Source organism: Arctopsyche grandis, chromosome 13, assembly GCF_051622035.1.
Source record: "Arctopsyche grandis isolate Sample6627 chromosome 13, ASM5162203v2, whole genome shotgun sequence".
NCBI classification, from domain to species: Eukaryota; Metazoa; Arthropoda; class Insecta; order Trichoptera; family Hydropsychidae; genus Arctopsyche; species Arctopsyche grandis.
Genome location: NC_135367.1, coordinates 21,444,054 through 21,462,605, shown reverse-complemented (window position 1 = coordinate 21,462,605; position 18,552 = coordinate 21,444,054). Strand labels below are relative to the sequence as shown.

At 40.9% G+C, this 18,552-nt stretch overlaps 3 protein-coding genes across 4 annotated transcripts; all 3 read left to right on the top strand.

Annotated features, from left to right (window-relative positions):
• The first annotated feature begins 1,408 nt into the window (after window positions 1-1,408).
• Window positions 1,409-4,255, top strand: LOC143920852 (uncharacterized). 2 transcript variants are annotated; one of them, XM_077443842.1, is made up of 3 exons: window positions 1,409-1,749; window positions 1,837-2,040; window positions 3,750-4,255. In XM_077443842.1, the coding sequence occupies exons 1-3, from the start codon at window positions 1,688-1,690 to the stop codon at window positions 4,117-4,119; spliced, it is 636 nt and encodes a 211-aa protein (XP_077299968.1). In that variant the 5' UTR covers window positions 1,409-1,687; the 3' UTR covers window positions 4,120-4,255. The 2 variants fall into 2 exon arrangements, with proteins under 2 accessions (XP_077299968.1, XP_077299969.1); XM_077443843.1 differs by having other exon boundaries at window positions 1,480-1,769; window positions 3,750-4,245.
• A 413-nt stretch (window positions 4,256-4,668) lies between these two features.
• LOC143921637 (uncharacterized) lies at window positions 4,669-9,867 on the top strand. The gene has a single exon (XM_077444991.1). The coding sequence runs from the start codon at window positions 4,669-4,671 to the stop codon at window positions 9,865-9,867; it is 5,199 nt and encodes a 1,732-aa protein (XP_077301117.1).
• Window positions 9,868-11,681: 1,814 nt separating this feature from the next.
• LOC143920851 (lipid scramblase CLPTM1L) lies at window positions 11,682-15,054 on the top strand. Its single transcript, XM_077443841.1, has 8 exons — window positions 11,682-12,371; window positions 12,447-12,636; window positions 12,723-12,862; window positions 12,937-13,222; window positions 13,302-13,490; window positions 13,570-13,775; window positions 14,337-14,588; window positions 14,668-15,054. The coding sequence occupies exons 1-8, from the start codon at window positions 12,121-12,123 to the stop codon at window positions 14,750-14,752; spliced, it is 1,599 nt and encodes a 532-aa protein (XP_077299967.1). The 5' UTR covers window positions 11,682-12,120; the 3' UTR covers window positions 14,753-15,054.
• Window positions 15,055-18,552: the final 3,498 nt, after the last annotated feature.

The window sequence follows — 18,552 nt, the reverse complement described above, 5'->3', positions numbered from 1 at the left end:
GAAGCGGCATTTCTCAACACATCTACAATCGAATGATAGAGGTAATTAATGGAAGTCCTATGCTCAGTATCAGTGCATTTTCTCAAATTGCAATTTTGAAGATTATTATCACATACAATACGATCCAAAGAGTTAATTACTTCTAGTGAATATGCAATTATGTCGGAAGGGTTGCGTGGCATCCAAGTTGCAATGTCGCGATGACGATAATTGTGATATGGTCTCGAACGATTCAGACCATTCGAAGCAATTATAACAAAAAGCGGACGATGATCTGACCATACTACGTCAGTGTGGACTTTAAAATCTTGAATGGATCCTAAAATTCCTTCAGATGTGATACAGTGATCCAACCACCGTAAGGAGCCGTGTGCGTCACTAACATATGTAAATGTATCAGATGGAAGACACGCATAATCATGAATCCTCAAATGATTTTCTTCACAGAAGGATAGTAGTTCGTTCCAAAATAAAGAGCCAGGATGAGCATTAAAATCACCCATGACAATAAAATTCGAGCGACTATGATCTTCGATAGCGGCATTAACAATGCCCAAGCAAGTAGTAAAATCTTCAAAGTTTTCTGGTTTTGCCGTCGGCATATATACATTAATAATTAACAATTCAATATCACCTTGCTGAATTTTAATGCAAAGTAATCTCGGATTATGAAGGTCAATTTGGGTGACTGTAAAAGTTTTTTTGTACAATATACCAACACCACCATAGGGACGTCCAACTAAAGGTCCATTACCGCTGTCCACTGCAGATGTACCAGTGCCTTCAAATGATGGATGGAATCTTCTCAAGTATACAGTTTCAAATTCTAAAAACCATGTTTCTTGTAACAAAATAACGTCGGCCTCATTACATAGTTTGGAAATGTAGGATTCTGTACGTCGAAAAGAGCGACAATTATAGCTGACGATTGTTATTGTTTTGTCCCCCATTAATATAGTTTTTTCGGAAACGTCGGAAAACAATTCCGGTCGGCCATAAATCTTGCACGAGCAGTTTTGTTGCATTCGTGGCTTCAGTTGCAACAATGAAAGACTTGAAACCACATTTTGTTCGAGATGGTAGTTCTTTTAAGGTGAATTTGAAATTTACTTTTTTCTTTAAATATCTACTAATTATTTCGACATTCGTCTCTAACGAGAATCTAGAGATGTAAATTTCAGATTCTGGAATTACAGCTTGCAATTCAGAATCCTTGCAAGTGCCTCTTAAGTTGGCACTTCGTCTAATGTTTTTTTTCGTTTTAACTAATTTGAAATTATCGTTGTTATCATTTTCAGCTAGTGGAGCGCCAGCACTGGTTGACACTCCCTGATTGTTTGCATCGTTCGATGTAACATTTTTCGAAGCGCCGCCACTGGTTGACGCTCTCTGCTTGTTTACATTATTCGATGTAACATTATTCGATGCGTTCGGCACAGGAGGTAGTTTCGATTGGCTATTATTTTTGTTGGTTTTATTAGTCTGCTTACGTACGGCATCCGCAAAGGTTCCGGTTTTTTTTAATATCTCTTCCACCAAGTTAGACGCATTCAAATCGCGATTTGAAACATCGGAAGTGATCTTGTTCATATCTTCGCGCAACTCAGCTATTGCATCCTTAATGAGAGAAATATCATTCGCCCCACCCTGAGACTTCAGAACTCTCACCTCTTCCTTCAAATCTTGAATGGCACTCAGTAGTGATGTAACATCAATCGAATCGAAAGAAACAGGAGGCAAACGTCGCAGGTTGACAGCGCCAAAATTTGGTAGAACAGACACATCTGTTTCTTTAAACATTTTAATAATGTCTTGAATACATCTTAACTTTTTTAGATCACCTTGTCGTCGTGTATCTCGCACATCAGGCAGAAGTGAAATGAGCACGTTTCTCGCCACCATCATTTCATCCTCAGTAAAGAAGTCGCATATTTGGACAAGTGATACTTCATCTAGGGTGTCTATCTTATTGCGTATGAACGCCAGAACTTCGTTAATCACCACTCTACAGGCACAAATCGTGGCCATATCGGTAGAAAGGTAGGTAAACACGTCCGTCTGTGTATACCACACAACGCGAATAAACGTATTACCAATATTTTTAAATATTGTTAAAAGCAAAACATTATATTTAATGTTTTGCGAGATATTTCTCGAAATGAAGAGAAGTGGACTTCCCAAATATATTGCCACTCTCAAATATATGTACATATTCTTTAAACTAATAAAATGTCCTCTCCTCGATTCTACTTAAGCGTGAGAACAATATAAATATAGAAATACTGTATGTCAGATCTGTATACATTGGGTATTGGTGAAACTCTCGTCGTAACTATCCCTAAACGATTTTCCGAAATTCAATATTCATATTTATTTATTTTTACTACAGGTAAGCTACATATAGTGACATTATAGATATACTGCAAGGCATCACTTATAGCTAGGATATATGTATGTACACATGAAAAAACAATTAAAAGATACAAAAAAATATTAATATCAAAATGAAAATAAAAATAAGCATGAAACTAATGTAAAGTAAAGAATAAAAATAATAGAAACGATGAAATATGAACAATTAAATGTGAGAACATTTACGATCTCAAACTGAACAATCCCTCAACCAGATCAGCTTATTTTAAATTGAACAAATCCAAGTTAACAGAAATCGGGCGACAAAACCATCAAATTGGTATGTGCCCCAGGATAAGAGAACAAATTGCGACATCTAATTTATGTAAATACCAGCAGAATAGAATAGTGGTTAACATATAATGCTTTGAACAAAGTGGTCACCTTGGTTTTTGACTCCAGGTCGATCGTTTCCTATCGGAGTTTGCAAATTTGTCCGATTTTCATTGAAACTGTTCCAAAAAATTGGCAACCTTACCCATTTTCTAGCAAATCTTGAGTTTTCAGTAATCTCGAATCTCGTGAAATTGTATAAAATGCTGCAAATTTACAAATTTGACCATAAATGTCTCTGTGGCAGTGGCATAGCTAGAAAAATTGTATCCGCCTGCAAATGTTAGAAAAAGGCCCCCTTTAGTATTATTGTTATTAAAATTAAATTGGTAATTAATTCACATAATTTAATGTTCTTTTTCCTCGTCTTCAAAGTGACAAATTATGCAATCATTTGAATAATTTTAAAATGACTTTCAAGATTTTTATTTGAAAAATGCCTAGTATTTTTTTATTTGAAAACATTTTGGGCCCCTACATCTAAAAGGCCCGCATGCACCGCATGCCCGTGCAGCATAGTAATTACGCGCCTGCTGTGGGTGTTAATTATTATGTATACTTTGATATTTGTTAATTGATACATATGTACATATATTTTGTATAATACTTACAATACTTGTATCAAATTTACAATGTTTCTGGCCAGAAAGGCGCATTGGGGTTACCTGTTAGGTTTTCCTGGTATAAATAAAAAAATGAAATATAAATAAATAAATGTTAATTTTAACCAAAGGCATAATCAAATATGTAGATTTGACACAATTTACCATTCACATATGTTTTCTTTTTCACCCCGAAAAAAATGCATTATTGGTCTTAAAACCTCTGATGCATCTATGCAGGGAATTATAAATTTGCACCCTTGTAGATTTTTTTCGTATTTATTTTTTTACCCTAATTACAATCAAATTATTCTTATTTAGTATTGTAGTTATGGACATCACAATCTCTTATTGTGAAATCATTAAAATGTTTGCGTAAAATAATGAACACTCAATTTTTAGCGACTCCGACTCCTCTCATAAAACCATGACTCCACGACTCCAACTCCAACTTCACAGTCTAGGAGCAACAGTTTCAAGCATCGTGTTCCGACCAAGTCTTCATGGTCAGCTTTCGTGGCGTTACGACCAAAGGAGCCGTTTTGGAGGGAGATCGGCGCAGAGCGCGCGTCCACGCCTCCTATTCGTTTTCCGCGTCGGTCGAGTGAACATCTCTGTTCGCTACCGAGTTGGTTCCCACCACCGAGTCCCGATCAGCTCAGCCTTGATCGGCAGACGATACTGGAAGTACAGCTTCAGTATACGTCCGGTGAGAAGTGAGGAATTCCTGGTCTCTCTTCGTCGAAGTCAGATCACGGAGCCACGTGGTTGAGTGAGGTTACCATAACCTCTTGAACACGTGCGCGCTAATTTCAAGTCGGACTCCCCCCCCCCCCTTTTCTGTCCCCCCTGCTTGATCTCTGTATATACATATATATATAAAATACAGTCACCATACAAACAGAATTATAACCTGTTTTCATTACTATTCACTTTCCCGCCTTTGTCCCGTATCACCCTCACTTACGCACACTGTACGAGAGAGAGAGAGATATACATCGAGCCGAGCCGACAGCAGCAGAGACCAGACCGCAGACGACGACCTGTAGATCCCTTGGAGGAGACCAGTCCCGCCCACGCTTACCACGAGCTTCTAAGAAACCGACTTCCGGGGTGCTCTCGAGTTGAACATCCCTGGAGTCTGTACATTTGGTCCTTCGAAAGAGCCGGATTTCTTCCAGAGCTGGTCTGTCAACGTCGTCTAAGCCAGGTTGGTCGTAATTAGCATTTTTCTGTTGTTGCTGTGATTTTTGGTCGCCAGCGTCCATTTTGTGTTTTCCGTGTCCATTGTCCTTTGTTTACCCTTTTCACCGCGTACAAGATGGCTGATGAGCATCGGAAAACGCGTAAAGGTATTCGCTCACGCTTAACAAAAAATGCAAACAAATTGGAGGGAGATCTGAGCATTTCCATGCTCAAAATCAGACTTGAGTTAATTAAACCGTTGTTGTCCGAGTTCGAATCGGTCCAAGCTCAGCTTGACGAGCTGGACGAAGCGGAGGCTCGGGCCTCTGAGTCCGTCATCGACAAATTTGAAACGGACTATTTTATCGCCCTCGAGCGATGTATGGAGATGCTCAGAGTGCGGGAGCCGCAATTGGGCATTCCGCCGGTAGATGTCGCTGCATCCGCCACTACACCTGTGCCGCAATCACCCATACCGCAATCAAATATAGCAATCAAATTGCCCCGGTTGGAGTTGCCCACGTTTGAGGGCAACATCCAAAATTGGCCCCTTTTTTCGCAACGCTTCTTGGTCGCGATGGCCGGCGAAACTTCTCAAATCGCCCGTTTCCAATACTTGTTGGCAGTCCTAAAGGGAGAACCCAATCGTGTAGTCAGTGGCTTAGAGTTAGCTGATGATTCCTTTTCCCGCGCTTGGTCCTTTCTGGAGCAGCGCTACAACAATAAAAAAATTGTTGTTCAGTCCCATATTAGAGCAATATTAGACGCGGAACAAGTTGCGTCTAATAGTTACGCAAGTTTGCATCGTTGCATAGACGATGCGAACATGCATGTCCGTGCACTGGCCAACTTAGGCGTCCCGGTCGAAACGTGGGACGACATTTTGGTCATGTGCATCACGAGGAAGCTCGATCGATACACGGTTCGACAATGGGAGCTTCAAGCGCCAAAATATGAGGATTGCACTTACCACAAACTCATCGAATTTTTGACGCTCCATTGCCAGTCGATGGCAAATGCCGACTACGTCTTAAAAGGCGAGTCAAATCTTCGACCAAGAACCGCTACTGGCCAAAGGGCGGCCGCTTTACATGTGGGAGGGGAAAGCCCCTCCTGCATCCACTGCAACGGAAGTCACTCGCTGCCAGTATGCACATCTTTCCGCAGTATGAGCGGTGATGAACGTAGGGCGGCCGCTATAAAACATAGGGTATGCCTGAACTGTCTGAGACCGGGGCACATGGTTCGAGCGTGCCGAACCAAACAAAGATGCGTGCGTTGCGGTCAGGCCCACCACACGCTTTTGCATGACGCAACGGCATACCAGGCTCCACATTCAAACAAGGTCAAAACTTCCCAGAGCCCCCAGAATTCGAAGTACGTCAAACCCGTAGAACCGGCGGCGGTTTTACATTCGGTGAGACACGCGACGCCTTCACATTCCCGCACCGTTTTGTTATGTACCGTAGAAGTACAAGCACGCGGCCGTGATGGGCAGTTGCATAAAGTGCGGGCGTTACTTGATAATGGCTCCGAGGTCAACATAATGTCCGAGGACTTAAGAAGGCGACTCGCCTTGAAGTCAAAAAAGATGGACGTCAACCTGCTGGGAGTAGGTTTAAATAGGACGTCCATCTCCTATGGCGCGGTAGTGCGCATACTACCGCGTCTCCTCAACCTAAGCGCCGGCATGGACATTGATTGCGCAATCATGTCCGACATTACGCATCAACTGCCATCGCGCAATGTGTCTGAGATACGGAGCCATTTGCCGCTTCATCTTCCCCTTGCTGATCCGTCATTTGATTCTCCCGGTACGGTTGATATGGTGATGGGTAGCGACATCTATCATGCCATATTGCGCAACGGAAGGCGCACCATTTCCATTCCCTCACGCGGTGACAGACAAGGAAGCATAACCATGCTAAACACCGCGTACGGTTGGATTTTAGGTGGTTCTATTGCCGCTCCCGCATCTTCGAACAATGCACATAGCTGCAACCTCTCACTCATGCGCTCCATCAGAGCATTCTGGGAGCTAGAAGAACCGCACCCCTCCAAGGTAGGGTTAGATGAGGGTCATCCCGCCGAGCAGTCATTCATACATGGAACTACTCGCGACTCGTCGGGTCGGTTTATGGTCAGACTGCCATTCAAAGCAGACAGTCACTTATTAGGCGATTCACGCACTGCGGCGGAAAAAAGATTCCGTGCGCTTAAGGGCAGATTTGCTCGTAACGAACAATTTCGCAATCGTTACGAGGCATTTCTGCAGGAATTTATCGATCTGGGGCATATGTCGGAGTGCAATTCAGAATCCGTCCCAAATTTCTATCTCCCTCACCACGCCGTCTCCAAAGAAAGCAGCCTCACTACAAAGCTACGCGTAGTGTTTGACGGGTCGGCAAAGTCATCTTCGGGAACATCTCTAAATGACGTTCTCCATGTCGGTCCACGAGTTCAGGACGACATATTCGACATTTTATTACGTTTTCGGCAGCACTCAGTTGCAGTGACTGCGGACATCGAAAAGATGTACCGACAAATCAGGGTACATCCAGATGACCAACCATTTCAACGCATTATCTGGGGTTTGGGTAAAGGGGCGCGAACGTATCAGCTAAACACTGTGACGTACGGCACTGCCTGTGCTTCATTCTTGGCAACCCGTTGTTTGAGGGCCTTAGCCGATGAACATAGGGCGGAATTTCCCGAAGCTTCCACAGTGTTAAGCAGAGACTTTTACGTCGATGACTTGCTCTCGGGTGCCAGTAGCGTCCAGGAACTCACAAAACTGGCCGAGCAAATTAACTATATTCTGGCTCGGGCTGGTCTCCCTCTTCGAAAATGGGCTTCCAACACCACTGAACCCATCTCCATAATACCCGCTTCCGATCAGGGCACCGATCACTGCCATGTGATCAGCAAGGACGAGACATCCACTCTCGGATTGAACTGGCACACCAAATGTGACACGTTCGCTTTCCCCATCAATCTGAATACAAATGCGCAATTCACGAAACGGAATATACTAGCCCAAATAGCGCGGTTGTTTGACCCACTGGGCTTATTGGGCCCTACCATCGTTCTTGCAAAACAGTTAATGCAAGAACTATTCCGCGGGGGCCTCAATTGGGACGAGGCTATTCCCGAGAGATTAGCGTCCCAATGGGAGATTTTCATATCACAATTGCCCAAATTGAGGGACATAATGATTCCCAGACATGTTTTATTACCTAACCCGGTGAGCATTACGCTACTCGGGTTTTGCGATGCATCGCAAAAGGCATACGGCGCATGCATTTATGCGCTGTCCACCGACCGATTGGGACATCGCGTCTGTAGATTGTTTTGCGCAAAATCTCGAGTCGCCCCCTTAAAGACTTTGACTATTCCCAGATTGGAACTGTGCGGCTCCCATTTACTTCACACATTGGTAGAGCGAGTTAGAGTCGCAATCACCGTTCCGATTGACGAGGTGATTTTATGGACTGATTCTACCATCGTGTTAGCTTGGCTCAAGGGTGAATCTTCACGTTGGACGACCTTTGTGTCCCATAGGGTAGCCAAAATCCAGTCAATGAGTGGAAAGCATTCCTGGAACCATATAAGTTCCCAGGACAATCCCGCTGATTCTTTGTCTCGAGGATTCATGCCCTCTGAATTACAAACCATGTCATTGTGGTGGAATGGACCCAAATGGATCCTCCAGGACAGGAACACATGGCCAAAGAGCCAGGTTCCCATTGAAGAGCCTCAAATAGAGGCTAAAGGGACGCGTGTAGCCCTAGTCGCTAGTACTAGTGACTGGGAGTTATTATCCCGATACTCTTCGTGGCACACGTTGACCAGAATTACTGCCTATTGCCTACGATTTATCGCGGCGTTGAGAAGAAGGGGGTCCATTAGTGGTCCACTATCGCGTACCGAACTAATCGCCGCGGAAACTAAAATCATCAAGCACGTTCAGTCGCGATTTTACAAAAGGGAAATTGCCCTACTCGAATCAGCGTTGCCAATTCCTAACAATCGCCTGAAGGCCTTAAGACCTTTTTTGGATCCAGAAGGTGCCCTACGGGTGGGAGGGCGATTGAGCCACACTCATTGGCAGTTTGAGCGCAAGCACCCTCTGATTGTTCCAGCTAAAGCCCATATTACGGAGTTGCTAGTTAGAGCCGCTCATGAACAATTACTCCATGCAGGCACACAATTGGTGTCCGCCCACCTTCGAGAAAGGTATTGGCTAATCGGGGGGAGAAACACCGTTAGTCGCGAAATTCGAAGGTGTGTACGGTGCTCCCGGGTCATACCGAGACTTCAACAACCCATAATGGGAGATTTGCCAGCATTACGCACTGCCCCGGCACGTCCGTTCCTTAATTGTGGCGTAGATTACGCCGGCCCGATCCTCATCAAGGAGAAAGCGTCCCGAAATCGGTCTTTCCTGAAAGCCTACATCTGCATATTCGTTTGCCTTGCTACCAAGGCTGTTCATTTAGAGGTAGTGCAGAGTTTAACGTCCAGGGCATTTATCGACGCACTGAAGAGATTCATATCTCGGAGGGGGCTCGTGGCTGAGATCTGGTCCGATAACGCCACTAACTTTATAGGAACCGATAGAATGCTCACTAAACTGCTAGCATCAACCGCTCATAAGCAATCGCTACATTCATTTTGTTCTGAAAAGGGAATGAACTGGCGCTTCATTCCACCACGGGCTCCGCACTTTGGTGGGCTGTGGGAGGCCGCCGTAAAGTCAATGAAGCGCCACTTAAAACGCGTCATGGGTAGTACAACCGTAACGTACGAGTCTTTGAATACTCTAATAACACAAATAGAAGCCGTATTGAACTCGCGACCTTTGACCCCGTTGTCATCTGACCCTTCCGACCTAATTCCCCTCACTCCTGGTCATTTCCTAGTTGGTGGGCCACTGATTGCGCTACCTCAGGAAGATCTGGTCGATCAACCCTTAGCGAGGGTGTCAACTTACAAGCACCTGCAGCAGATGTTGCAGCATTTCTGGAAGAGATGGGCCCGAGAGTACGTCACGCTACTGCAGCAGCGCCACAAGAGTGGCTCCAGGGAGTCACCCAACTTGCAGCCGGGGGATATGGTGATAGTCGCCGAAGAAAACGCACCTCCCTTGGAATGGCCCATGGGACGGATCCTAGCCGTTCATCCTGGCCACGACGGAGTGGTGCGAGTCATCACCATTCGCACAGTAAAGGGAGTTATCAAAAGAGCAGCTCGGCGAGTTGCTCGACTGCCTGTTGAGCAACATTCGGTTAATTTGTGCAACGGAGTGGCGAGCGTTCATAACGTCCCACATTAAAGTTGGCGCGTTGTTTGTATCTGTGTTGTGGATTCAGTTTATGTGTTTTAACTTAAGTTTTTGAGTTGCTTTTCTTTTATGCTTCTCTTGTTGGTTTGATTGGTGCTTTGTAATGGAGCTATCAGGATAGATTGGGACATATAACGGTTGAACAATATTGTTACCTAGCATTGGTGTTGGTTATTTGTTGGTGTTTTGGTTGTTTGTTTGTCTATTTTTTGTTTGTTTCTTGCCGGCTTAGTCAGCTGCTTATGTAGGATGGGAAACTGACGGTGGACTAATGTTATTTTGTTTGCTGACTGGGTTATTTTGTTGTGTTGTTTTTTATTTTGTTGTTATTTTTTTGCTTATTTGCTTGGTTTTTGTGTATTTCATTAGTCGCTTGTGCACCATTAATTCTTGTTTGTTTTGGAATTCGATCCTCTGACTTCCAACGGGGGGAGTATGTTCCGACCAAGTCTTCATGGTCAGCTTTCGTGGCGTTACGACCAAAGGAGCCGTTTTGGAGGGAGATCGGCGCAGAGCGCGCGTCCACGCCTCCTATTCGTTTTCCGCGTCGGTCGAGTGAACATCTCTGTTCGCTACCGAGTTGGTTCCCACCACCGAGTCCCGATCAGCTCAGCCTTGATCGGCAGACGATACTGGAAGTACAGCTTCAGTATACGTCCGGTGAGAAGTGAGGAATTCCTGGTCTCTCTTCGTCGAAGTCAGATCACGGAGCCACGTGGTTGAGTGAGGTTACCATAACCTCTTGAACACGTGCGCGCTAATTTCAAGTCGGACTCCCCCCCCCCCCCTTTTCTGTCCCCCCTGCTTGATCTCTGTATATACATATATATATAAAATACAGTCACCATACAAACAGAATTATAACCTGTTTTCATTACTATTCACTTTCCCGCCTTTGTCCCGTATCACCCTCACTTACGCACACTGTACGAGAGAGAGAGAGATATACATCGAGCCGAGCCGACAGCAGCAGAGACCAGACCGCAGACGACGACCTGTAGATCCCTTGGAGGAGACCAGTCCCGCCCACGCTTACCACGAGCTTCTAAGAAACCGACTTCCGGGGTGCTCTCGAGTTGAACATCCCTGGAGTCTGTACACATCGATAATTTCCCAAATACATATTTTATCCGACTGGCGGGAAAACCATCACGAGGGAAGATATAGACAACAATTAGAATATGAAATGGAATAATTGAGTCTACAAATTAAGGTCCGTTCATACCTAGTCAGCACGTACCGACTTCAGCAGGTATCCGGCCGTACGAAAAGTATTCTTTGATACATTTTGTATGGGTATATTCATACCAACCGTCACGGCAGGCTTACAGCAGTACCCGACATTTCCTGTTCATACCTTACAGCAACATCCGTCAACGTATCGTATCCGTTTTTTTGGCCATCGTGGAAATATACACGCGAATTACGTGCCATGAGTCTGCCGCTGTGCTGTTTTGGACCAATTATCGATAGTGACAGTTGACAGCTGTTCAATCTTTCGACATAGTTTTGGCGCAAATATTTAAAAAAAAAATTAAATTTTTTATGGAAATATTTAAAAAAAATTTGTCCATCATCCACAAGCTCCTTATACAGTGTCCAAAACTCTCCTTCGGTTTTTCTATTTTTTAACATGGGATGCACATCAAAACGCCTCCGTGCTTTTTTATTGCCTTCTTGAGCTTCTTCTTCCAACAAAAACGCGATTATACATAATTTTTCGTTCGATAAACGTCGAAACATTTTTATGACTTGTATTCTGACGCGTAGCTACGAATGCACGTGTATGCATTCATATTGTAAGTACTCGACAATACGACGTAAACAATATTGCGCCGTATTGTCATGGCCTGTAATGTATAAGTAAGCCGATTTTGCCTTGCACTCGGCCGAAGTGATGTAAGCGTGACGTGACCGCGACGTGTAGGTAGATATGAATAGAAATGTAATAAAATGACATATTTGAAACGGAGTCGTGCAATGCTGTTAAGTATGAACAGACCTTTATACTCTACTAAAAAATGAGCCGAAAACTGATTTATATACTTACCAAAATTGAATAAAACACTGGCCATTTTATTTGTTGCCATTCAAATACTAGCCATTTGTGATTCACAATTCAAGTTCAAGTTCGATTCAACGATATTTATTTAGAGTGGCAACACTATTAGCCTACCGGAACGTCAGATTTATCCCAGTTGACAGTTGTCAGTTGCATCTCGGTCAGGTGTGCATTTGTAGGTTATGTGGTCCCGATGCCCTGGCGTGGGCACTATACTCTCTGTACTAGCAGCCGTTTATGCAGTACATGCAGTTTGGTCTCTTGCTGAAGTATGGCTGCCTCCGGATTGTTCTCCTCCGAGAAGTTGCCTCAAGTCCACACTGGTCTCCCGGCCACACCAGGATCTGCTGCTCTTCACCCGAGCCTCGCACTCCAACTCACCCAGCAAAATTTTGGAGATTAAACAATTCGACTATCTCACACCGTTCAGCAAGTATGCACCGATCTTACTGTGATGTCAACTTTCAATGCCCATCCCACATAAAAAAATTATGACATTTTTTTACAGACATTTGAGTTTAGAAATTCCGTATTCTACCAGAAAAAATGGCACTATGTTTATGTACATTTACTTGGCGAATAATAAAAATGCTCCATGGACTTGGGACCAGTTGAGGTCTGATGCAGCAATTGAACAAATACCGATAGTCGTCTATAATATTCCTCAAGCGGCAACCTTCAACTTGCTGCGAGATAAGGTGTGCATATTCTATTCACATTCTAAATTTATTCACTTAAATTATAGGTACAAAACTTGACACTCGTGATATGTATTTTTTTGTAGTCATCGGAAAAGAAATCAAATTGGAACTCTATAAGGAGACCTGTCAGTCATTTGAAAAGTTTCGTCTCTTTCTCGATATTGACGGATCCGATCTTAATTCCAGCAGACGCTCCACCTCCAGAATTGGTTAACCATTTAAGGTATCATTCAAATTTTATTTTACTATTACATATTTTGTTCGTTTTTTTATTACACTCTTTTATATTTATTTCAGGGTAACCAAAAATAATCAGTATTTACCACTAATCCAATACAACTTCTTGAAAAGTAGATTGCAAGATTTAGTCGAAATCACGTCCAGTTCACATGAAATGAACATGACATTAGACTACTCGCCAGCTTCGATAGGAAAAATGAAATTTTTAGTTCACATTGAAATCGCCATGCAATCGTTGACTACGATGGGATTCACTCATAAAGACATCGATGATGTTAAAGGAATGTTTGCCGACACCAATTTGTACTTGCTTTGTGGAACAATTATTATTTCTAGCATACATGTAAGCCTTTTTATTCTGTAAAATATTAACATTTGAAAATATAATGTAAATTAAATGATTTTATACGGATATATTACAGCTGCTTTTCGATGTATTGGCATTTAAAAATGATATATCATTCTGGAAAGCTAAAAAATCGATGGCAGGCCTATCAGTTCGAACGGTGTTGTGGAGAGCATTTTCGCAAACAGTTGTCACACTCTACCTCTTTGATGAGAATACGTCTATGCTCGTACTTGTGCCGTCTGGTATAGCAGCAATTATCGAGGTTTTATTCCATTTACACGTCGTATTTATTAGTCGCGTTTGATTGTTTATCATAAAAGTTAATCATCGTTCTCTTTTAGTTGTGGAAAGTGAAAAAAATATTGCATATCGATATCGACTGGAGAGAGAGAAAGTTGCGTGTTGCAACAGTATCTGAAGACATTAACAAAGCTGAAATGAGGACAAGAGAAGTGGATGCTGAGGCTATGCAATATCTTAGTTACATTCTTTATCCTATTTGTGTGTGTGGTGCTGTGTATTCTTTGATCTATCAACCGCACAAGAGGTATTCATGAACCTGAACAATATTTCATATATGTAGCATAATACTAGTCATTTTATTTACAACACAAATAGTAGATAATATCACTGCTATTTTAACTAGGCATTACCAAATACCATAAATATATTATTAAAATGGTATAGGGAATCATCATTCATCAATCATCCCATCACACATATGCAGAATTTCGCACTTCTGGAGACACAACCTTAGTCCGAATTTGACACGACCAACAATAACCAAATGAAATACATGTTCTCCACAAAAAATGTGGAACAAAGGACCACCCGTGCACGTGTCACAACAACCTCTATGCACCAGATGCTCTTCTTGGTCAGTGTTAGTTCCTATTGAACCACCAGCTAACCAGTCGACCCAGAGAGCTACGAGATAGAAATCGAACGACCTTTCCGCATCGGGCGTGTCAAATTCATTCAAAAGTCATGTCTCTGGATGTGCATGTGTGATGGATGATTGATGAATGATCAATGGGTTCTCTCCATTGATTAAAACTAAAACTAACTACTTGCCGTTCAATAAATTGTCAATTTTTTTCAATTCCAGTTGGTACTCTTGGACTCTGCATAGCATGGTGAATGGAGTGTATGCTTTTGGCTTCATATTCATGTTGCCACAATTGTTTATTAATTATAGGCTTAAATCCGTCGCAGCCTTACCTTGGCGCGCGTTTATGTATAAAGCATTTAATACTTTCATAGATGACATATTTGCATTCATCATCACCATGCCGATCGCTCATAGAATGGCGTGCTTTAGAGATGATATAGTATTCCTAATATACCTCTATCAAAGATGGTAACGTATTGTTAATATTTTTACAGTGCATATCATTGTTCTTATGTTACTTTAATGAAAATTTTCCATTTTTTTTTAGGTTGTATCCTGTAGACAAGAATAGGGTTGACGATTCCTATAGTATAGAAGAAACTGTAAGCGAACCTCATCGTAAAAAGGAATAGACAATTTTTTTTATTTATTTGTTAAACCATGTTGACTGATATTAAAAAGATTTTATACATTTTTATACTGACAAATTGAGAATTTTAAATCCTCGTGACATGCAAGACTTTTCTTATGACGTTGTTATAACTCATCATGATAAAAGAGTTATTTGTTTCATTAATTTATTACTAATGAAATTTTTTTTAAACTTAGTTACTAAGTATTGAATATGAATTTTTATTAAATGCATTCCTTTATAGCGTTGATCTTGTATAATTTATTAAAACTAATAAACAAGGTGCTTAAATAACAACTGTTATCTATTTTTTATATATATATAAAACCTTCACAGTTAATGTTTTCTATTTCTATGTTGTATTTGGCAAATTCTGCCAAATTCCATAGACTGATTAAACTGATTAAACTTCCCTTACATATATGAACAAATAAATAATTATACTTAAATGTTCATATATTACGATAAACCTATCACGAAAATCACAATATTTTATGCCAAATGTAAAAGGCAACAAATTAAATGGCCAGAATTTTAATCAATTTCAGTAAGTATATACGTCGGTTTTCTACCATTATTTTACTAACAAAATGGTCATTATTATATTATTAAATGTCAATATAAATAACAAATGTACAGTGTGAAAATCTGACGTACATTCGCCAGAACGAATAGCAAAGCCTATTGGATGGAATTGTCTATCAAGATCGTATCAACTTTGTGGCGATACCAACCAAAAAGTAATTCTGACCATTCGACAAAATAAAACTTCATTTAACATTATTACTGGCCATTTATGTTTAAAAAAAATTGTAAAATATGTTAAAAGTGTCTTGCTATTATGTACAATTTAAAAATACATCAAGTGTAATTTCAGCAATTATGGATCACGAAAAAAAATATTATTGAACGGAAGTAATCTCTGATGATAATGTACATAAAATATAAAAGTAGTTAACTTAGATAAAATCAAATTACCAAATTTTAGTCGAGGCTATAAATTCATAGTTTACTGCAATATCATATCAGAACCTCGTATGTATATATATGATTAATAATCAACTTCTTTAATAAGCTATACAACACAGAGAATCGATGTTGTTAAATATTCACCTGTTTTGTTCTGGTATGATTTTTTTTTTTTAATTTTTCATTCATACATATCAATAAAGATTTCTTATGAAACATTTTATTTATTTAATTGGATTAAGTACATACATGTGTATATACATATTTATTTATTACGTATATATATATATATATATATATATATATATATATATATATATATATATATATATATATTTATATATATATATATATATATATATATATATATATATATATATATATATATATATATATATATATACATTAATAGAAAATACCATTAAGAATAACCGTAGCCTGAAAAAGTGCAAACAAGATCTTTTCTTAGGCAAAAACCAAATGATCGCAATCAGATCAGAGAGCGGAGTAATAATTAGGAATAGAGAAGAGATCATAGACAGTTTATACGTTCTATGCAAAACTTTACGAGAACAACAACGGTCAATTTCCCGCTCCGGAATCGACACACGGCCAAAGGGTTCCTGCAGTATTGCCTAGCGAAGTAGAGGCCGCGCTAAAAACTGCAAAGAACGGTAAAACCCCAGGGGAAGATAATATTCCCATTGACTTACTAAAATGTGGCGGCCCCCCCCTAATTAATATCTTAGCTAGGCTTTTCAGCAAATGCATCCAGAACCAAGCTATACCAGAAGGATGGAATAACGCAACTATCATTTTAATACACAAAAAAGGCGACAAAAGCGATATCAAGAACTACCGACCCATTAGTTTACTTTCAGCGGTCTACAAGCTCTTCACGAAGGTTATTACAGAAAGGCTGAAGAATATCCTCGACGAGAACCAACCTATAGAGCAGGCAGGGTTTAGGGCAAATTTCAGCACAATGGACCACCTCCAAGTAGTTGGCGAACTAATCGAGCGCGCCAACGAATATCAACGGCCATTGTGCCTAGGTTTCGTCGATTATGAGAAAGCCTTCGATACAATTAGTCATAATGCAGTACTTAACGCTCTACAAACACAGGGAGTGCCGGAACCCTATGTGGGACTGTTAGCTGCAATATATAAGAATGCCACAGCTTCGGTTAAAATTTTTTCAGGTACAGATAGATTTAGCATAGGAAAAGGGGTAAAACAAGGAGATACAATCTCGCCCAAGTTATTCAATGCGGTGCTTGAGGGAGTTTTCAGGAACTTGGATTGAGATACAGCCGGAGTAAGCATCAATGGTCGCTTCTTGAGTCACCTTCGGTTCGCAGATGATATAGTTTTAGTAGCTCGTGATTCAGCTGACCTACTTATCAGACTAACACAGCTGGACAGGGAAAGTAGAAAAGTAGGATTAAAAATTAACGTAGATAAGACTAAACTAATGTTCAATAGTTATTGCGTGCCTGATAGCATCCCCTTAGATGATAAACCAGTAGAAGTAGTAAATAATTATTTATATTGAGGTCAAATAATTGACATGTCTGGTAGTAAAGATGAAGAGATAAAGAGACGTATGAAATTAGGATGGAGTGCATTTGGACGGATGAACGCTGTTTTTAAATCAAAAATGCCACTCTGCCTGAAGAAAAGGATATTTGATCAATGCGTTTTGCCAGTGATGACGTATGGATGTGAAACTTGGACACTGAACGCCAAGATGCTAAATAAAATCCAATGCACTCAAAGAAGTATGGAACGCTGTATGCTTGGCATAACGAGGAAAGACAGAAAGCGGAACACGTGGGTGAGAAGTATGACAAGGGTAGTGGACATAGTGGATATAGTGAAGAGATTGAAATGGCAATGGGCGGGTCACGTAGCTAGGAGGATGGACGAAAGGTGGACAAAATAAGTGCTTGAATGGTACCCGAGAGAAGGCAAAAGAGTGAAAGGAAGACCGCAAGGAAGATGGGTGAACGAAATTAGGAAAATGTGCGGAATGAGATGGATGAGTGTTGCGCAAAACAGAGACGAGTGGAAGCGTGTTGGAGAGGCCTTCATCCAGCAGTGGATGGCGAATGGCTATAAATGATGATGATGATGATATATATATATACATATGTGAACTTTCAGTTTTAAACATTATTAAATACGATCATAAGTTTGTTAATTCACATTCACTTGCGAAACTTTCAAACGCACAATTATAAGTTTCTTGAATTTTTTTAATCTGTGTAATATCATACTTGATAAATGGAATAAGGTTAACATTGCACTTCAGCAGAAATAACAGGATATTTAATAATAATAATAATAATAGCTTTTATTCCAGACGATGAGGAGAATAGTGCAATTAATATCTTCTCTAGAATTTTAGATAAAATGGTGGCTAGAGCAATAGGACGATAGCTGTCAATGACTGAAGCATCAAGCTTTGATGACAGGAAAATAGTCGTCCTTGAAAACTCTTCAGGTACATGTTCATGCAAAATCATCACATTGAAAAGCCTTGCTAATATGATGAAGAAATTCTTACCACTATGCAGAACATGATCCGTACTGATGCTGTCCCAACCAGTTGCTTTCCCTCCAGACATTGACCTTAACGCAATTTCAACTTCATCGCCAGTTATGACGAAAAACGAATCTTCTGAGTTAGACATAACCACATCAGCCATGCCCATCAAATCCGAAACAGACACTTTGAAATGCTTGCTAAACATATTGGCAATACTCCGATGGTTGTAGATTCCATTAATATGTACCGGGATATTACTTTTTTCTGCTAAAATAGCATTT